Source organism: Rana temporaria, chromosome 4 (assembly GCF_905171775.1).
Source record: "Rana temporaria chromosome 4, aRanTem1.1, whole genome shotgun sequence".
NCBI lineage: Eukaryota > Metazoa > Chordata > Amphibia > Anura > Ranidae > Rana > Rana temporaria.
In genome coordinates, this window is record NC_053492.1 from 475,018,276 (window position 1) to 475,033,753 (window position 15,478).

General features: G+C 45.3%; 1 protein-coding gene across 1 annotated transcript in view; it reads left to right on the forward strand.

The window, feature by feature from the left end:
• Nucleotides 1-5,633: 5,633 nt before the first annotated feature.
• Nucleotides 5,634-15,478, forward strand: part of KCNK16 (potassium two pore domain channel subfamily K member 16) — a 28,206-nt gene continuing 18,361 nt past the window's right edge. The window contains exon 1 of the mRNA XM_040351837.1: nt 5,634-6,121. Coding sequence (XP_040207771.1) covers nt 5,909-6,121 — 213 coding nt within the window. The 5' untranslated portion in view covers nt 5,634-5,908. The remainder of the gene's footprint in view (nt 6,122-15,478) is intronic.

The window sequence follows — 15,478 nt, forward strand, 5'->3', positions numbered from 1 at the left end:
AAAAAAGCCCTGCCTAATAATAAAGTAGCCAGTGAGTGTAACTACCTTTGATGCCTAAAGTTGGTATGCATCCTCTCTGTTTTTTTCTTTTTATTACTTGTGTTAATATTTTTATTGTAACGCGTTGAAGTGTATTCATAGGAAATTTTCAATACCTCATGATATCAGACTTGTATCTATTGTATATCTGCAACTTTCGTACGCCTTCGGATTGTAGATGCAATACTTCGGCGTCCGCTAGGGTGGAGTTTGCGTCGTTTTCCGCGTCGGGTATGCAAATGAGCTTTTTCCGACGATCCACGAACGTATGCGCGGTCGTCGCATTCTCTTACGTCGTCTGTAGTCGGCTTTTTCCGGCGTATAGTTAAAGCTCCAATTTTGTGGCGTATAGATAGACTTGCCATGTTAAAGTATGGCCGTCGTTCCCGCGTCGAAATTTGAATTTTTTTTTTTTTGCGTAAGTCGTCCGTGAATAGGGATGGAACGTAAGTCACGTCTAAGTAAAAAAAGCGCAATGCACGGCGGGAAATTTAGGAACGACGCATACGCATTTCATTCGGCGCGGGACGCGCTTCATTTAAATGAAACCCGCCCAATTTCAAATACGCCACCAGAAAAAAAACGGCGCAAATTCTTCCTGGATTCGAATTTACGCCAGGTAAGATACGGCGGCGTAGCGTATCTCTGATACGCTGCGCCTGTCCAATTGCATGTGAATCTGCCCCAATATGTACAGTGTGTGTGTACACTGTGGGTCCTCAGGAAGGATTTTCTCCAAGGTGATAAAACACAAAGTCAATAAAAATTATTTAAAATGACAATTTAATTTTAACCACTTCCATACCGGGGGGCACTTACACACCTTCCTGCCCAGGCCGATTTTCAGCTTTCAGCGCTGTCGCAATTTGAATGACAATTGCGCGGTCGTGCTACACTGTACACAAATGAAATTTTTATCATTTTGTTCCCACAAATAGAGCTTTCTCTTGGTGGTATTTGATCACCTCTGCGATTTTTATTTTTTGCGCAACAACTAAAAAAAGACCGAAAATTTAGAAAAAAAAATAAAGTTTTTATTTTTTTCTGTTAATTTTTTTGTAAATAAGTACGTTTTCTTCTTCAATTATGGGCACTGATATGGCTGCACTGATGGGCACCGATGAGGTGGCACTGATAAGATGGCACTGATGGGCACTGAAGATGGTCACTGATAGGCGGCACTGATGGTCACTGATAGGCGTCGCTGATGGGCATTCATAGGCAGCACTGATGGGAACTTATGGGTGGCACTGATGGGAACTTATGGGTGGCACTGATGGGCATGGGTGGGCACTGAGAGGTGGCAATGATGGACACTGAGGGTGGCACTGATTATACTGATGGTGGCATTGCTGGGCATCACTTTTTTACACGTTGTGCCCATGTTGCCAGTCAGTGCCCATTTGTGGGCACTGATTGGCATCCATTGTGAATATTTTTTAACATGTGGATGGCCATGGGGTACATACCTGGCCAATCCACATGCTTGAGGCTTCCCTGGTGGTCCTGGTGGTCCAGTGTGGGGAGCTGCGCTGATAAACAATCAGCGCGAACCCCCCCTGTCAGGAGAGCCACCGATCGGCTCTCCTCTACTCGCGTCTGTCAGACACGAGTGAGGAAGAGCCAATCAACGGCTCTTCCTGTTTACATCGTGATCAGCCGTGATTGGACACGGCTGATCATGTGGTAAAGAGCCTTTACCAAGATCGGAGATGCAGGGTGTCAGACTGACACCCTGCATCACTGATCGTCGCGCTGCCCCCACAGTCCGGCGGGGACTGACCCACTGTCTGGCGGTTTTTGGGCAGTTTGTCCCATTGGAAAAACTGCGAGGAGCATACATACACGGCCAGGATTACCGGAAAAAAGCTCTCCTCTGATCGTGTGTACAAGGCTTCAGAGTTACTTAACCACTTAAAGTGGTGTGTTCCACCCTAAAAAAAGACACCAAAATCCTTTGAAATAGAAAAAAATAATGGCCCGGATTCAAAGAGATCTGCGCTCTATTTGCGGAGGCGCAGGGCAACGATTTTGCCCTGCGCCCCCGCAAATATTTTGCGCTGCCCTCGATTCACGGAGCAGTAGCTCCGTTAATTGCGAGGGCGCGCCGGCAAAATTGCCTGGCGTAAGCGCGCGCAATGTAAATGATCCCGCCGGGGGCGGGAATCATTTAAATTAGGCGCGTTCCCGCGCCGATCGTAAAGCGCCAATGCGCCGTCGGGAAACTTTCCCGACGTGCATTGCGGCAAATGACGTCACAAGGACGTCATTTTCTTCAAAGTGAACGTGAATGGCGTCCAGCGCCATTCACGTATCACTTACGCAAACGGCGTGAAATTCAAATTTCACGACGCGGGAACGGAGGGTATACTTTAGCATTGGCTGCCCCTACTATTAGAAGTTGCAGCCTTACGCTAAAGACGCCGTACGGAAACTCCGTAACTTGCGTACGCAGGGCCCTGCGCAACATTGTGAATCGGCGTAAGTATGCAATTTGCATACTATACGCTGACCACAATGGGAGCGCCCCCTAGCGGTCAACGCAAGAATGCAGCCTAAAATCTGCGTGGCATAAGAGCCTTATGCCACGCAGATTTTAGGCTGCAGTCGGCGTAACGAGTTCTCTGAATCAGGAGAACTCGTTACGCCGGCGCAAGTCAGCAATTGCGCTGCGTAACTATGGTTACGCAGGCGCAATTGCTTACTGAATCTGGGCCAATATTTTTTACTCACCAGAAAGGGCGATTGCTATGCGGAACGTGCTAATCTGCCTCTTCCTCCACCACGGCAGGTCTTCTTCTTCGTCCTCCTCGCGGTGTCTTTTGGGGAATGTGGCGCGCTGCCTTCTGGGAACTGTGTGTATCCCAGGAGGCAGCCGCTTATTCACAAAGCCTCGCGCATGTGCAGTAGGAAACGGGCAGTGAAGCCGCAAGGCTCCATTGCCTGTTTCCCTTAGTGAGGATGACGGTGCCTGGACCCTCCACGATCGAGGTGTCGGCCCCGGGAGGCGCTGACATTAGGGTGACCACCAGGGGTCAAGTCCTGGGGAAAAAAGTGTGGGAACTCCCACCCAAGATCCACTCCCCCACCAAAAAATAATAAAAAATTATACCCTCATATGCATAATTACTAAAACGCATGTTTTTTTTTAAAGCAAGTTCTTTCTAAATCCTGTGATAACTCGCGACAGATCTCCGCAAAGTCTCCTGGGAACAATGACAAAAGCTCCCAGGAGACATTGCAGCATTGAGGAAGTGACGGAATATTACCCGATAAATCCATATACAGGAAGCGGCCAGTAACATAAAGGATTACTAAGGTTCGCCTGCCCCTGACAGTGACTGGGCATTGCCGCTTAGTGAAGGATTGGCTCGGGCGGCTCGGCTGCTCTAGTCCAGCAAAGGGAACTGCGTTCCTGCTGTGAAAAAAGTGCAGGAACTCCGTTCCCACGCGTTCCCACAGGACTTGAGCCCTGGTGACCACGTGTCCCGGATTGCCCGGGACAGACCCGCATTTTGCAGGTCTGTCCCGGGCACCTTCATTCCAGGGCAATACAGTGTCCCGGAATGAAACTGACACAGCCCCCCCCCCCCCCCCCGGGCCAATCTGATGCCCCCAAAAAAAGGCCCTCACATCACCGCTTTACTCACTGACAGTACTTGTCCTGGCTGGGAATGCCTGGAGGAGCACAATCCCGCCCCCTGCTTGTGATTGGAAACAAGAGACGGGATTTATAATTTCTCCAATCACTGTGCTGTGATTTGTTACAGCACAAGCTGAGTTTTGGGAAGGGGGGTGTCCCTGAATTGTAGTTTGGAAACGTGGTCACCCTAGCTGACATCGCAGGCACCTAGGACAGGTAAGTGTCCTTATTAAAAGTCAGTAGCTACAGTGTTTGTAGCTGCTGACTTGAAAAAAAAAATCGCCGGTGGAATCCCGCTTTAAGGACCAGCTCCTGTATATTTACGTCTGCACTTTAAAGATGGATATCTCGGTAAGGGCAGCAGCTGCTGCCACCACCAAGATATCCATATTTTCAGCGGGCGGTCTTGTTTACGATAATGGTGGTCTCTGCGACAGATTCGCTGCAAGATCACCGCTACCGGCGGCGGGAGAGGGCCCCCCTCCCACCGGTCTTCCGTGCCCTCCGCCGCTTACCGGAGACGTCGGTAGCAGAGGAGGTGATCGGGTCCTGTTAGGTATGGATACAAGTGAGGGCAAGATGGCCCCCACCCGTCTCCATACCATAGCAGGGCGGAAGTGACATCAAAACATCACTTCCACCCATAAGTCTTAAAGGGACATTTTGTTGTTGTCATTTTCTCAAATGACAATTTTTTTTTTTTTTATTGCATTATTATTATTTATTTATTTTTACCCCAGATCTCATATTTAAGAGGACCAATTCAAAAAAAAAAAAAAAAACTGTTTTAGAATCAATAAAATAAAATAAAGTCAAATAAATAAAAAAAATTTTTTTTTTAAAGCGCCCCGTCCCGACGAGCTCACGCGCAGGAAGCGAACGCATACGTGAGTAGCGCCCGCATATGAAAACGGCGTTTAAACCACACATGTGAGGTATCGCCACGATCGTTAGAGAGAGAGCAATAATTCTAGCCCTAGACCTCCTCTGTAACTCAAAACATGCAACCTATAGAATATTTTTAAACGTCGCCTATGGAGATTTTTAAGGGTAAAGTTTGTCGCCATTCCACGAGCGGGCGCAATTTTGAAGCGTGACACGTTGGGTATCAATTTACTCTGCGTAACATTATCTTTCACAATATAAAAAAAAAATTGGTCTAACTTTACTGTTGTCTTATTTTTTAATTCAAAAAAGTGTATTTTTTCCCCAAAAAAAGTGCGCTTGTAAGACCGCTGCGCAAATACGGTGTGACAGAAAGTATTGCAATGACCGACATTTTATTCTCTAGGGTGTTAGAAAAAAAATGTATAATGTTTGGGGGTTCTAAGTAATTTTCTAGCAAAAAAAATTGTTTTTAAACCGAGTCTAGAAAATAGGCTCGGTCCTTAAGTGGTTAACTACAGCAGAGAAAATGTAGGTCTCCTGCCCTGCCAGACAGGGCTCCACTATGTGGCAGAGCTGTGTAAATCTCAGAACTGGATAGACATAAATGCAAATTCCTTGCCAGGAAAAACAGCCCCCCCCCCCCCCCCCCCCCCTCATGTATGTATTTCATCTGCATATGTAGCTGTTTTCCTGGAATTGAGCTTTTGAAAGAGAGCCGCGGTGTAGCTATCCGTGAAAATGTCACATTTATCAGAATCTCCAGTGTGACTATTTGTATTTAGCCTCTTCTGCGGCTTTTCAAATGAAGTCGATCTATATGCCATGACTTTTCAAAGCTAAAGATTAACCAGCTTCCTTCTGAGTTGGGTGATGTGGAAGTCACGTTATCTTCTTCTCGGGCAGATGATCCATTATCTGGAACACACAAACTTCTCCAGATTGTCTATCTGAGCAAAAAGAGAAGGGCAGAGAGAGAGAAGAAGGGCAGAGAGGGAAGAAGGGCAGAGAGAGAGAAGGCAAAGAGAGAAGAAGGGCCGAGAGGGAAGGCAAAGAGAGAAGAAGGACCTCGCCACCTGAGGCCAGGTGATTTCCAAGTTCTTCTACAACAAAAACCTATTATAAGGTCTGACCGAGCTTCACCACGTGTTCCCCCAACTTTCCGAAGATGGGAATAATGTCCTCTTGTTTGACAAGCCAACAAGACGGAGCCCCATTCCCAACAAACATAAGGAGGTAACGTAAGCTCTTCGATCATTAAACTTTGGTGGACACCCAACAGCTTCACACCAGGATGGTCTGTAGATAATAAGCCTTCGCCGTGGTCCAGAGGCTTCAGCCATGTGTCAGATATTCCTCTGCAGCCGGCAGACCATGCTAGGAGTCGCCCTGTCCCTGGGCTACTTCGTATATCTCTTCGTGGGCGCCATGATGTTTCAGATTCTGGAGAAACAAGCCGAAGCCAATTCCAGGGATAAGTTCCAGCTTGCCAAACTTAGCTTCCTTCAGAATTACACCTGCCTGGACGCGGGGGCAATCGAACAATTTGTACAGGTACGAAATGCAACTTTTGTAGAGTTTACGTCCAACAAATGGCCATAAATGTCATATCTTAAATGATGGTAAAGGCCACTATACGTAGACAGCCTCTCAGTCTTTTTAACACAGAGGAACCCTTGAAATAACCTTCTGGTCTCAGGGAATCCCCTGCTAAAAATCTACATCTGCAGCTCATGATACATAAGTGTGATGGTCAGTGGGAAGAATGTTCCTTACATTGGTGATCAGTGAGAAGAATGTTCCTTACATTGGTGATCAGTGGGAAGAATGTTCCTTACATTGGTGGTCAGTGGGAAGAATGTTCCTTACATTGGTGATCAGTGGGAAGAATGTTCCTTACATTGGTGGTCAGTGGGAAGAATGTTCCTTACATTGGTGATCAGTGGGAAGAATGTTCCTTACATTGGTGATCAGTGAGAAGAATGTCCCTTACATTGGTGATCAGTGGGAAGAATGTTCCTTACATTGGTGATCAGTGGGAAGAATGTTCCTTACATTGGTGATCAGTGGGAAGAATGTCCCTTACATTGGTGATCAGTGAGAAGAATGTCCCTTACATTGGTGATCAGTGAGAAGAATGTCCCTTACATTGGTGATCAGTGAGAAGAATGTTCCTTACATTGGTGATCAGTGAGAAGAATGTTCCTTACATTGGTGATCAGTGAGAAGAATGTTCCTTACATTGGTGATCAGTGAGAAGAATGTCCCTTACATTGGTGATCAGTGAGAAGAATGTTCCTTACATTGGTGATCAGTGAGAAGAATGTTCCTTACATTGGTGATCAGTGAGAAGAATGTCCCTTACATTGGTGATCAGTGAGAAGAATGTCCCTTACATTGGTGATCAGTGAGAAGAATGTTCCTTACATTGGTGATCAGTGGGAAGAATGTCCCTTACATTGGTGATCAGTGAGAAGAATGTCCCTTACATTGGTGATCAGTGAGAAGAATGTCCCTTACATTGGTGGTCAGTGAGAAGAATTTTCCTTACATTGGTGATCAGTGGGAAGAATGTCCCTTACATTGGTGATCAGTGAGAAGAATGTTCCTTACATTGGTGATCAGTGAGAAGAATGTTCCTTACATTGGTGATCAGTGGGAAGAATGTTCCTTACATTGGTGATCAGTGAGAAGAATGTCCCTTACATTGGTGATCAGTGGGAAGAATGTTCCTTACATTGGTGATCAGTGGGAAGAATGTTCCTTACATTGGTGATCAGTGGAAAGAATGTTCCTTACACTTGTGGTCATTGGGAAGAATTACCCACTTATAGATGGCTAAAATGATCAATGGTGTCAGTGGGAACTTATCCCAAGGATCCCCTAGCAACCTCTGGAGGAACCCTAGTTGAGAAACCATGGTTTAGATAATTGATAACTATGACAAGTTTTTATTTTCTATTAAATGGGTAATCCCCACGTACACACGATCAGAATTTCCGACAACAAATGTTCGATGTGAGCTTTTGATATTCCGACAGTGTGTATGCTCTATCGGACTTTTGCTGTCGGAATTTCCGCCAGCAAAAGATTGAGAGCAGGTTCTCTATTTTTCCGACGGAAAAAATTCCGAACGGAAATTCCGATCGTCTGTAGCAATTCCGACGCGCAAAATTCCGACGCATGTTTGGAAACAATTCGACGCATGCTCGGAAGCATTGAACTTAATTTTCTCGGCTCGTCGTAGTGTTGTACGTCACTGCGTTCTTGACGGTCGAAAGTTCAGAGAACTTTTGTGTGACCGTGTGTATGCAAGCCAAGCTTGAGCGGAATTCCGTCGGAAAAAACATCCAAGGTTTTTCCGACGGAAAATCTGATCGCGTGTACGTGGCATTACAGATGGCTAAAGTGATCAATGGTGTCAGCGGGAACTTATCTCAAGGAACCCCTAGCAACCTGTGGAGTAACCCTAGTTGAGAAACCCTGGTTTAGATAATTGATAACTATTAGACATGTGCATTCGTTTGCATCCGAATGCATTTTCATCCGAATTTTGGGGATTTTCATGTTCGTTTTAACAAACGATAACGAACGTGCAGAGTCCGAAATATCAGACATAAAAAATGCATTATTTTTGTTTAGTTGCGACAACAGTTCATTATAGATAGAAGATTTGACATGATGCTGACAATAGCGATCTGTGTCTATCGAACCTGTGGTTGAATGTACCTAACCCAACTCTTAGTCCAAGATTATTTGACATAGAGAGAAAAGATTCAACATAGAGAGGAAAGATTCGACATAGAGAGGAAAGATTCGACATAGAGAGAAAAGATTCGACATAGAGAGAAAAGATTCGACATAGAGAGGAAAGATTCGACATTATAGAGACATGAAGATTCGACGAATAAGCTAAAAACATACGATCGCCACGAGTGGACATTTATGGTCAAATGCTCCTCCCATAGGCTATAGATGAATTCTACTGTTGGTTGACTAGTAATAATACTTATTTAAATGAAATTATTACTAGTCATACGACCTTAGAATTCTACTATAGCTTGTGGGCGGAGCATTCGACCGGAAATGTACGATCGCGACGTCGTACAGTTTCGCTGCTTCGTCGAATCTTCTTAGAGCATTCGACAGACGCCATAAGCTTTCAATTGACAGATTCGACCTTAATTCATTCTGATTTTTGGACGAATGCATTTTTTTACCAATACAACATAAATAAAAACGAATTTCAGGAGTAACTAAATACATTTATTTTCCGAACGAAAACGAAATTCCGAAACTAAATATTTCAGTGTGCACATGTCTAGTAACTATGACAAGTTTTTATTTTGTATTGAATGGGTAAGGGTTAGAACATCTGTCAAGGTTTAATTGCTGTCTATGTTCTATTGGGCAGATTCATCTGATAAATGGCTCTATATTTAGGATGTATCCAGTCTATAAACCAGAGGCTCTGGATGGACAGTTGGATAATTGGTTCTACATTTAGGATTTATCTGGTCTATAAACCAGAGGCTCTAGATCAGGGGTCTCCAAACTTTTCAAACAAAGGGCCAATCTACTGTGCTTCAGACTTTAGGAGGGCCGGATTGTGGCCAGTGGGGGTAGAAAAAGTCCTGGGCCCAACATCAGTGAGAATAAATATGGCCCCAGGGTTGGTTGTCAGCAGGATGGGTAGTGTCCCATTATTGGTATTAGGAGTAGTGCCCCATTATTTGTATTAGTAGGAGGAGGAGTTTTCCATCATTGGTATCAGTGGAAGAAATGGTGCCCCATTGCTGGTGTCAGTGGGAGGAATAGTTCCTCATGTCATTTGGAGGAATAGTGCCCCAAGGGCCGGATAAAGGCTAGCAAAGGGCTACATCTGGCCCTCGGGCCGCAATTTGGAGACCCCTACTCTAGATGGACAGTTGGATATTAAGATGTATCTGATCTATAAACCAGAGGCTCTGGATGGACAGTTGGATAATCCGTTTCATATTTAGGATGTATCTGGTCTATAAACTAGAGGCTCTGGATGGACAGTTGGATAAATGGCTCTATAATTAGGATGTATCCGGCCTAGAAACCAGAGGCTCTGGATGGACAGTTGGATAATCCGTTTCATATTTAGGATGTATCTGGTCTATAAACCAGAGGCTCTGGATGGACAGGTGGACAATCCGTTCCATATTTAGGATGTATCTGGTCTATAAACCAGAGGCTCTGGATGGACAGATGGACAATCCGTTCCATATTTAGGATGTATCTGGTCTATAAACCAGAGGCTCTGGATGGACAGTTGGATATATTTCTCTATATTTAGGATGTATCTGGTCTAAAAACCAGAGGCTCTGGATGGACAGTTGGATAAATGGTTGGGAGATCTTTGCTCTTTCCAGACTTTCCAGGTTCTTCACATGGGCAGCCTGATGGACTCCATTAGCATTAATGGAAGGCCAGGATGTATTTTGGTCTATAAACCAGTGACTCTGCGTGTGCAGTTGGATAAATGGTTCTAATTTAGGCACTTAACAGTTGGCCACAAGGGTATAAAAGGATCATATTCTTCATTTTTTTTTCGTTCTGTCCCCTACTTTTTGGCCCCCTCTCCCTGACATACTGACCAGACAAATGTCCAGTGGTTGGGAGATCTTTGCTCCTTCCAGTCTCCGAGGTGCAGCCTGACTTTATTGACTTCAATGGAAGATCAGTCCACAAGGTTGATTTGCTGCAGGCTCCTGGACATTAAATGTTCCTCTTATGGTGTACCGGGAAGATTTGTAAAAGCAGCTCCAAAATACGATGGGTTTGCTACTATTCCGTTAAATCAGGAACCTTTTTTGTTATATGGCAATGCCATACTTTACAGATCATTTACTATCCTGCCATATCTATCTGTGAATGTTTCACAGATATGAAGCAAATATTGCTTGTACCGTTTCCTTTCCAGACATGTTCTTAGTCTGACATTTTCCTTCAGAAAGGTCATTCAGATAATGGGTACTAATGATGGTTCTAGAGCTGCCAGTGTGCCCACTGACCCAGGCAGGGTGCCAGGCGGTATCTCTGGCTGTGTTTACTCCAAGCCACAAGAAAACGATTTGTCAATTTGTACAAACATGAGAGCAAACATCTCGCCAAGTAAACAAGATTACAAATGTGACAGCTTTGCCAATAAAACCAATGACTCCCCCCCCCCCCCCTTCTGAATAAGTGAGGCTGAGGAGCTCATTGACATCTCAATACACTAAAAGGCCAAAGGGACTGCGATTTCCTTGCTCCCGCTGAAGTTTTCACCAGCACTGTACCTCCTTCATCTCTCCAAAATACCCAAGAAAAGATACTATAAGTAGGTGGCTATGCATATTAATAAACGCTGCTAGGCTATGATTGCCTTGTCATTGGAGGTCCACATCGCCACCTTCAATGAAAGAATGGGCGAAAAGTATCAATCCCATTGCAGCGATGGAGGAGCTGATCTATACCACCCAATATAGCATCTCCAGCTTCTTGAATATATGGGAAGCCTGGTTTAAGTATCTAAACTCTCGAAAGAAAATTGAGTATTGTCCGAAACTCTCAAGAGAAAACCGAGTACTGTCCGAAACTCTCAAGAGAAAATCCAGTACTGTCCAAAACTCTCAAGAGAAAAGCCAGTACTGTCCGAAACTCTCAAGAGAAAATCGAGTACTGTCCAAAACTCTCAAAAGAAAATCGAGTACTGTCCGAAACTCTCAAGAGAAAATCGAGTACTGTCCAAAACTCTCAAGAGAAAATCGAGTACTGTCCAAAACTCTCAAGAGAAAATCGAGTACTTTCCGGAACTCTCAAGAGAAAATCGAGTACTGTCCGAAACTCTCAAGAGAAAATCCAGTACTGTCCAAAACTTTTAAGAGAAAATCGAGTACTGTCCGAAATTCTCAAGAGAAAGTCGAGTACTGTCCGAAACTCTCAAGAGAAAATCCAGTACTGTCCGAAACTCTCAAGAGAAAATCGAGTACAGTCCGAAACTCTCAAGGATACCAAGAACTGATACAAGACAACGGTTAGCCGTTGTTCCTCGTCTATTCTCTTTAGTCCGGCCCGGGGGTCAATTGCGGCCCCCATTCCAGTTTAATGTGGCCCCCCTTGTAGTTTGGATATATACTGTATTTATCAGTGCTGCCTTGGAGGGGACAGGAAGGGGCGGGTATTGAGTGCTGTCAAATTATATATAGGAGAATCTCCTGTTTACTCTGCGGCATCTGTAATAGGAAGTCGTGTCTCCTGGGCTGCCATTGGACAACTCCTCTATCTATCATAGGAGGCGGGACATTGTATTAAAGAGGCTGCTGTGTAAACAGGAGATTCTCTTGTATGTAATCTGTTGGCGCTCGTCCCGCCTCCCCTCCGAGGCTGCAGATGGGCATCGATCATGCTGCATTCATGGCAATGAAGAGGCTGCATTCATGGCAATGGCAAGGCTGGATTCATGGCAATGGCAAGGCTGCAATCATGGGCAATGACTCTTATTTTGCTTCACAGTTCTTTATTTACATTTTTTTCCTGAAACTTCCCTCCTAACGTTAAGGTGTGTGTTATACGCCAATAAATACGGTATATCTAAATAATACGCCTGAGCTCATCTCTTCACCACACACAGCCACAAAGGCAAGAGAATTATTGTTGGGTCGTGTATTAGTGCTCGGGCAAACACACTTAGACCAAATTTTAATGGTTCAAAGAATGACAGCAAAATGTTCGGCCCTTACTCATGTTCACTTCATCAAATCTGGCCCTCTTTGAAAAAAAATTGGCCACCCCTGCTTTATAGATTCAATCTGAAGGCACTGTGGGTTAAGACGCTACATATTTCTCTACCAGAAGTAGATGGAGATGGTAGCTGATGGTCGTTCCACGCCCTCTCCTAGCATTAGCCTTTCAATACACTCCCTCCCCCCTCCCCTCTACTTTCTCAGCGTTTTCATATGCGGGCGCTATTCACTCCCGCATATGAAAACATTTGTAATGGGAATAAAAGTGACCCAAAGATTTTTTATTTTTTTTAAAAAAGTGTCAAAATAAATAAAAGAAAGTAAAATAAATAAGGAAAAATTATTTTTTTAAAGCGCCCCATCCTGACGAGCTCGCGCGAGCTCGTCAGCGGGGCGCTTTAAAAATGTATTTTTTCTTTATTATTTTACTTTATTTTATTTATTTTGACACTGTTTTTAAAAAATAAAATAAAAAATCTTTGGGTCACTTTTATTCCTATTACAAATGTTTTCATATGCGGGAGTGAATAGCGCCCGCATATGAAAACGCTGTTCAAACCACACATGTGAGGTATCACCCGCGATCCTTAGAGCGAGAGCAATAATTCTAGCCCTAGACCTCCTCTGTATCTCAGAACATGCAACCTGTAGAATGTTTTTAAACGTCGCCTATGGAGATTTTTATGGGTAAAATTTTGTCGCCATTCCACAAGCGGGCGCAACTTTGAAGCGTGACATGTTGGATATCAATTTACTCGGCATAACATCATCTTTCACAATATATAAAAAAATGGGCTAACTTTACTATTGTTTTATTTTTTAACTAAAAAAAAACTTTTTTTTCCAAAAAAAGTGCGCTTTTATGACCGCTGTGCAAATACGTTGTGACAAAATGTATTGCAACAACCACCATTGTATTCTCTAGGGTGTTAGAAAAAAATATATAATGTTTGTGATTTCTAGCAAAAAAACTCAGAAAGAGGCGTGGTCCTTAAGTGGTTAATGGTACTATCAAATGCTTTGAGGAACAATTTGTTTGAATTTTTGTACAAACCTTTGAACGAGATAACGAGATTCCACTGGTGTATGCAGGGCCACCATCAGGAATTTCGGGGCCCCTTACACAGCTTCAGGCATGGGCCCCCTGGAGCAGGGGGATGCCATGCTGGGGACCACCGCGCCCCTTAGGCCCCATACTCACGACCAAACATGTCTGCTGAAACTGGTCCGCGGGCCAGTTTCAGCAGACATGTTTGGTCGTGTGTGGGCGCGAGCGGGCCGAATTCCAGCAAACATTTGCCCGCCGGGCCTTTTCCCAGCAGACAAATATTCCTGGACTTGTTTTAAAACCGTCCGCTGGAATTCTGCCCGCTCGGACATGTACGGTCGTCAGTACAGACCTACCGTACATGTCCAGGCGCCCGCCGTCCCTCGCATGCGTCGAATGACTTCGACGCATGCGTGGAAGCATTTTAAAGGCGGGCCGCCCGCGTCGCCGCGTCATTGTCGCGGCGACACCGCGTCATCGACGCGGCGACGACGCGGACACGCCCGCGTATTGTTTACGCGCGGACTTCTGTACGATGGTGTGTACAACCATCGTACAGAAGCCCTCTGGCAGACATGTATGGTGAAAACGGTCCGACGGACCGCTTTCACCATACATGTTTGGTCGTGAGTACCCGGCCTTAGAGGTCGGGGGGGACATTGATTGCTGACGAAAAAAAAAAAGTAAAAAAAAAAAGGGGGATGCCATCCGGGGCCCTGGGGACCACCGGGCTGCTTAGAGGTTGGGGGGGCTTTGGGTGCTGATGAAAAAAAAAAGGAGGATGCCATCGGGGGCCCTGGGGACCACTGGGCCCCTTTGAGGTGGGGAGGGTGGGGGGTTTGGGTGCTGACGAAAAAAAGGGGGATGCCATCCGGGGCCCTGGGGACCACTGGGCCCCTTTGAGGTCGGGGGGGGGGGGGGGGCTTTGGGTGCTGACGAACAAAAACAAAAAAAAGGGGGCAGGGAGCTGAAGTTACACTCAGCGAGTGTTCTTTTGGTGTCAGAAGGGACTGATGCTGACAGCGGAGGAAGGAGGCAGCAGACAGAAATGACACCTTTTTACTAAAGGCAAATCTACTATACACTACGGGCCGGATTCAAGAAGCAATTGCGCCTGTGTAACCATATGTTACACAGCGCAATTGCTTACTTGCCCCGGCGTAAAGAGTGCTCCTGATTCAGGAACCTCGTTACGCCAACTGCAGCCTAAGATCTGCGCGGCATAAGGCTCTTATGCCCGAATATCTTAGGCTGCATTCTTGCGGTGGCCGCTAGGTGGCGTTCACGTTGTGCTCAGTGTATAGTATGCAAATTGCATGCTAACACCGATTCACAACGTTGCGCGAGCTCTGCGTACGCAATTTACGTCGTTTACGTAGGGCGGTTTTTGCGCAAGGCTGCCCCTGCTATTAGCAGGGGCAGCCCATGTTACGTATACCCGTCGTTCCCGCGTCGCGAAATTCAAATTTTACGTACTTTGCGTAAGTGAATCGTGAATGGCGCTTCACTTTGAAGCAAATGACGTCCTTGCGACTTCATTTGCCGCAATGCACGTCGGGAAAGTTTCCCGACGGAGCATGCGTGCTACGATCGGCGCGGGAACGCGCCTAATTTAAATGATTCCCGCCCCCTACGGGATCATTTAAATTGCGTGCTCTAGCGCCGGGCATTTTGCCGGCGCGCCCGCGCAATTCACGGAGCTTCTGCTCCGTGAATCAAGGGCAGCAGAGCAAATTTGCGGGGGCGCAGGGCAAAAACGTTGCCCTGCGCCTCCGTAAATAATGGGCAATTCTACCTGAATCCCGGCCCTACAAGTGCAAAGTGCACTTTAAATTGCACTGAAATATATAAAAAAAAATACATTTTTTTCCCTCAGTTTAGGCCGATACGTATTCTTCTACATATTTTTAGTAAAAAAAAAATCGCAATAAGAGTTTATTGATTGGTTTGCGCAAAAGTTATAGCGTCTGCAAAATAGGGGATATTTTTATGGCATTTTTATTCATATATTTTTATTTTTTTTACTAGTAATGGCGGCAATCAGCGATTTTTATCATGACTGCGACATAGATCCATTTATCCAACTGTCCATCCAGAGCCTCTGGTTTA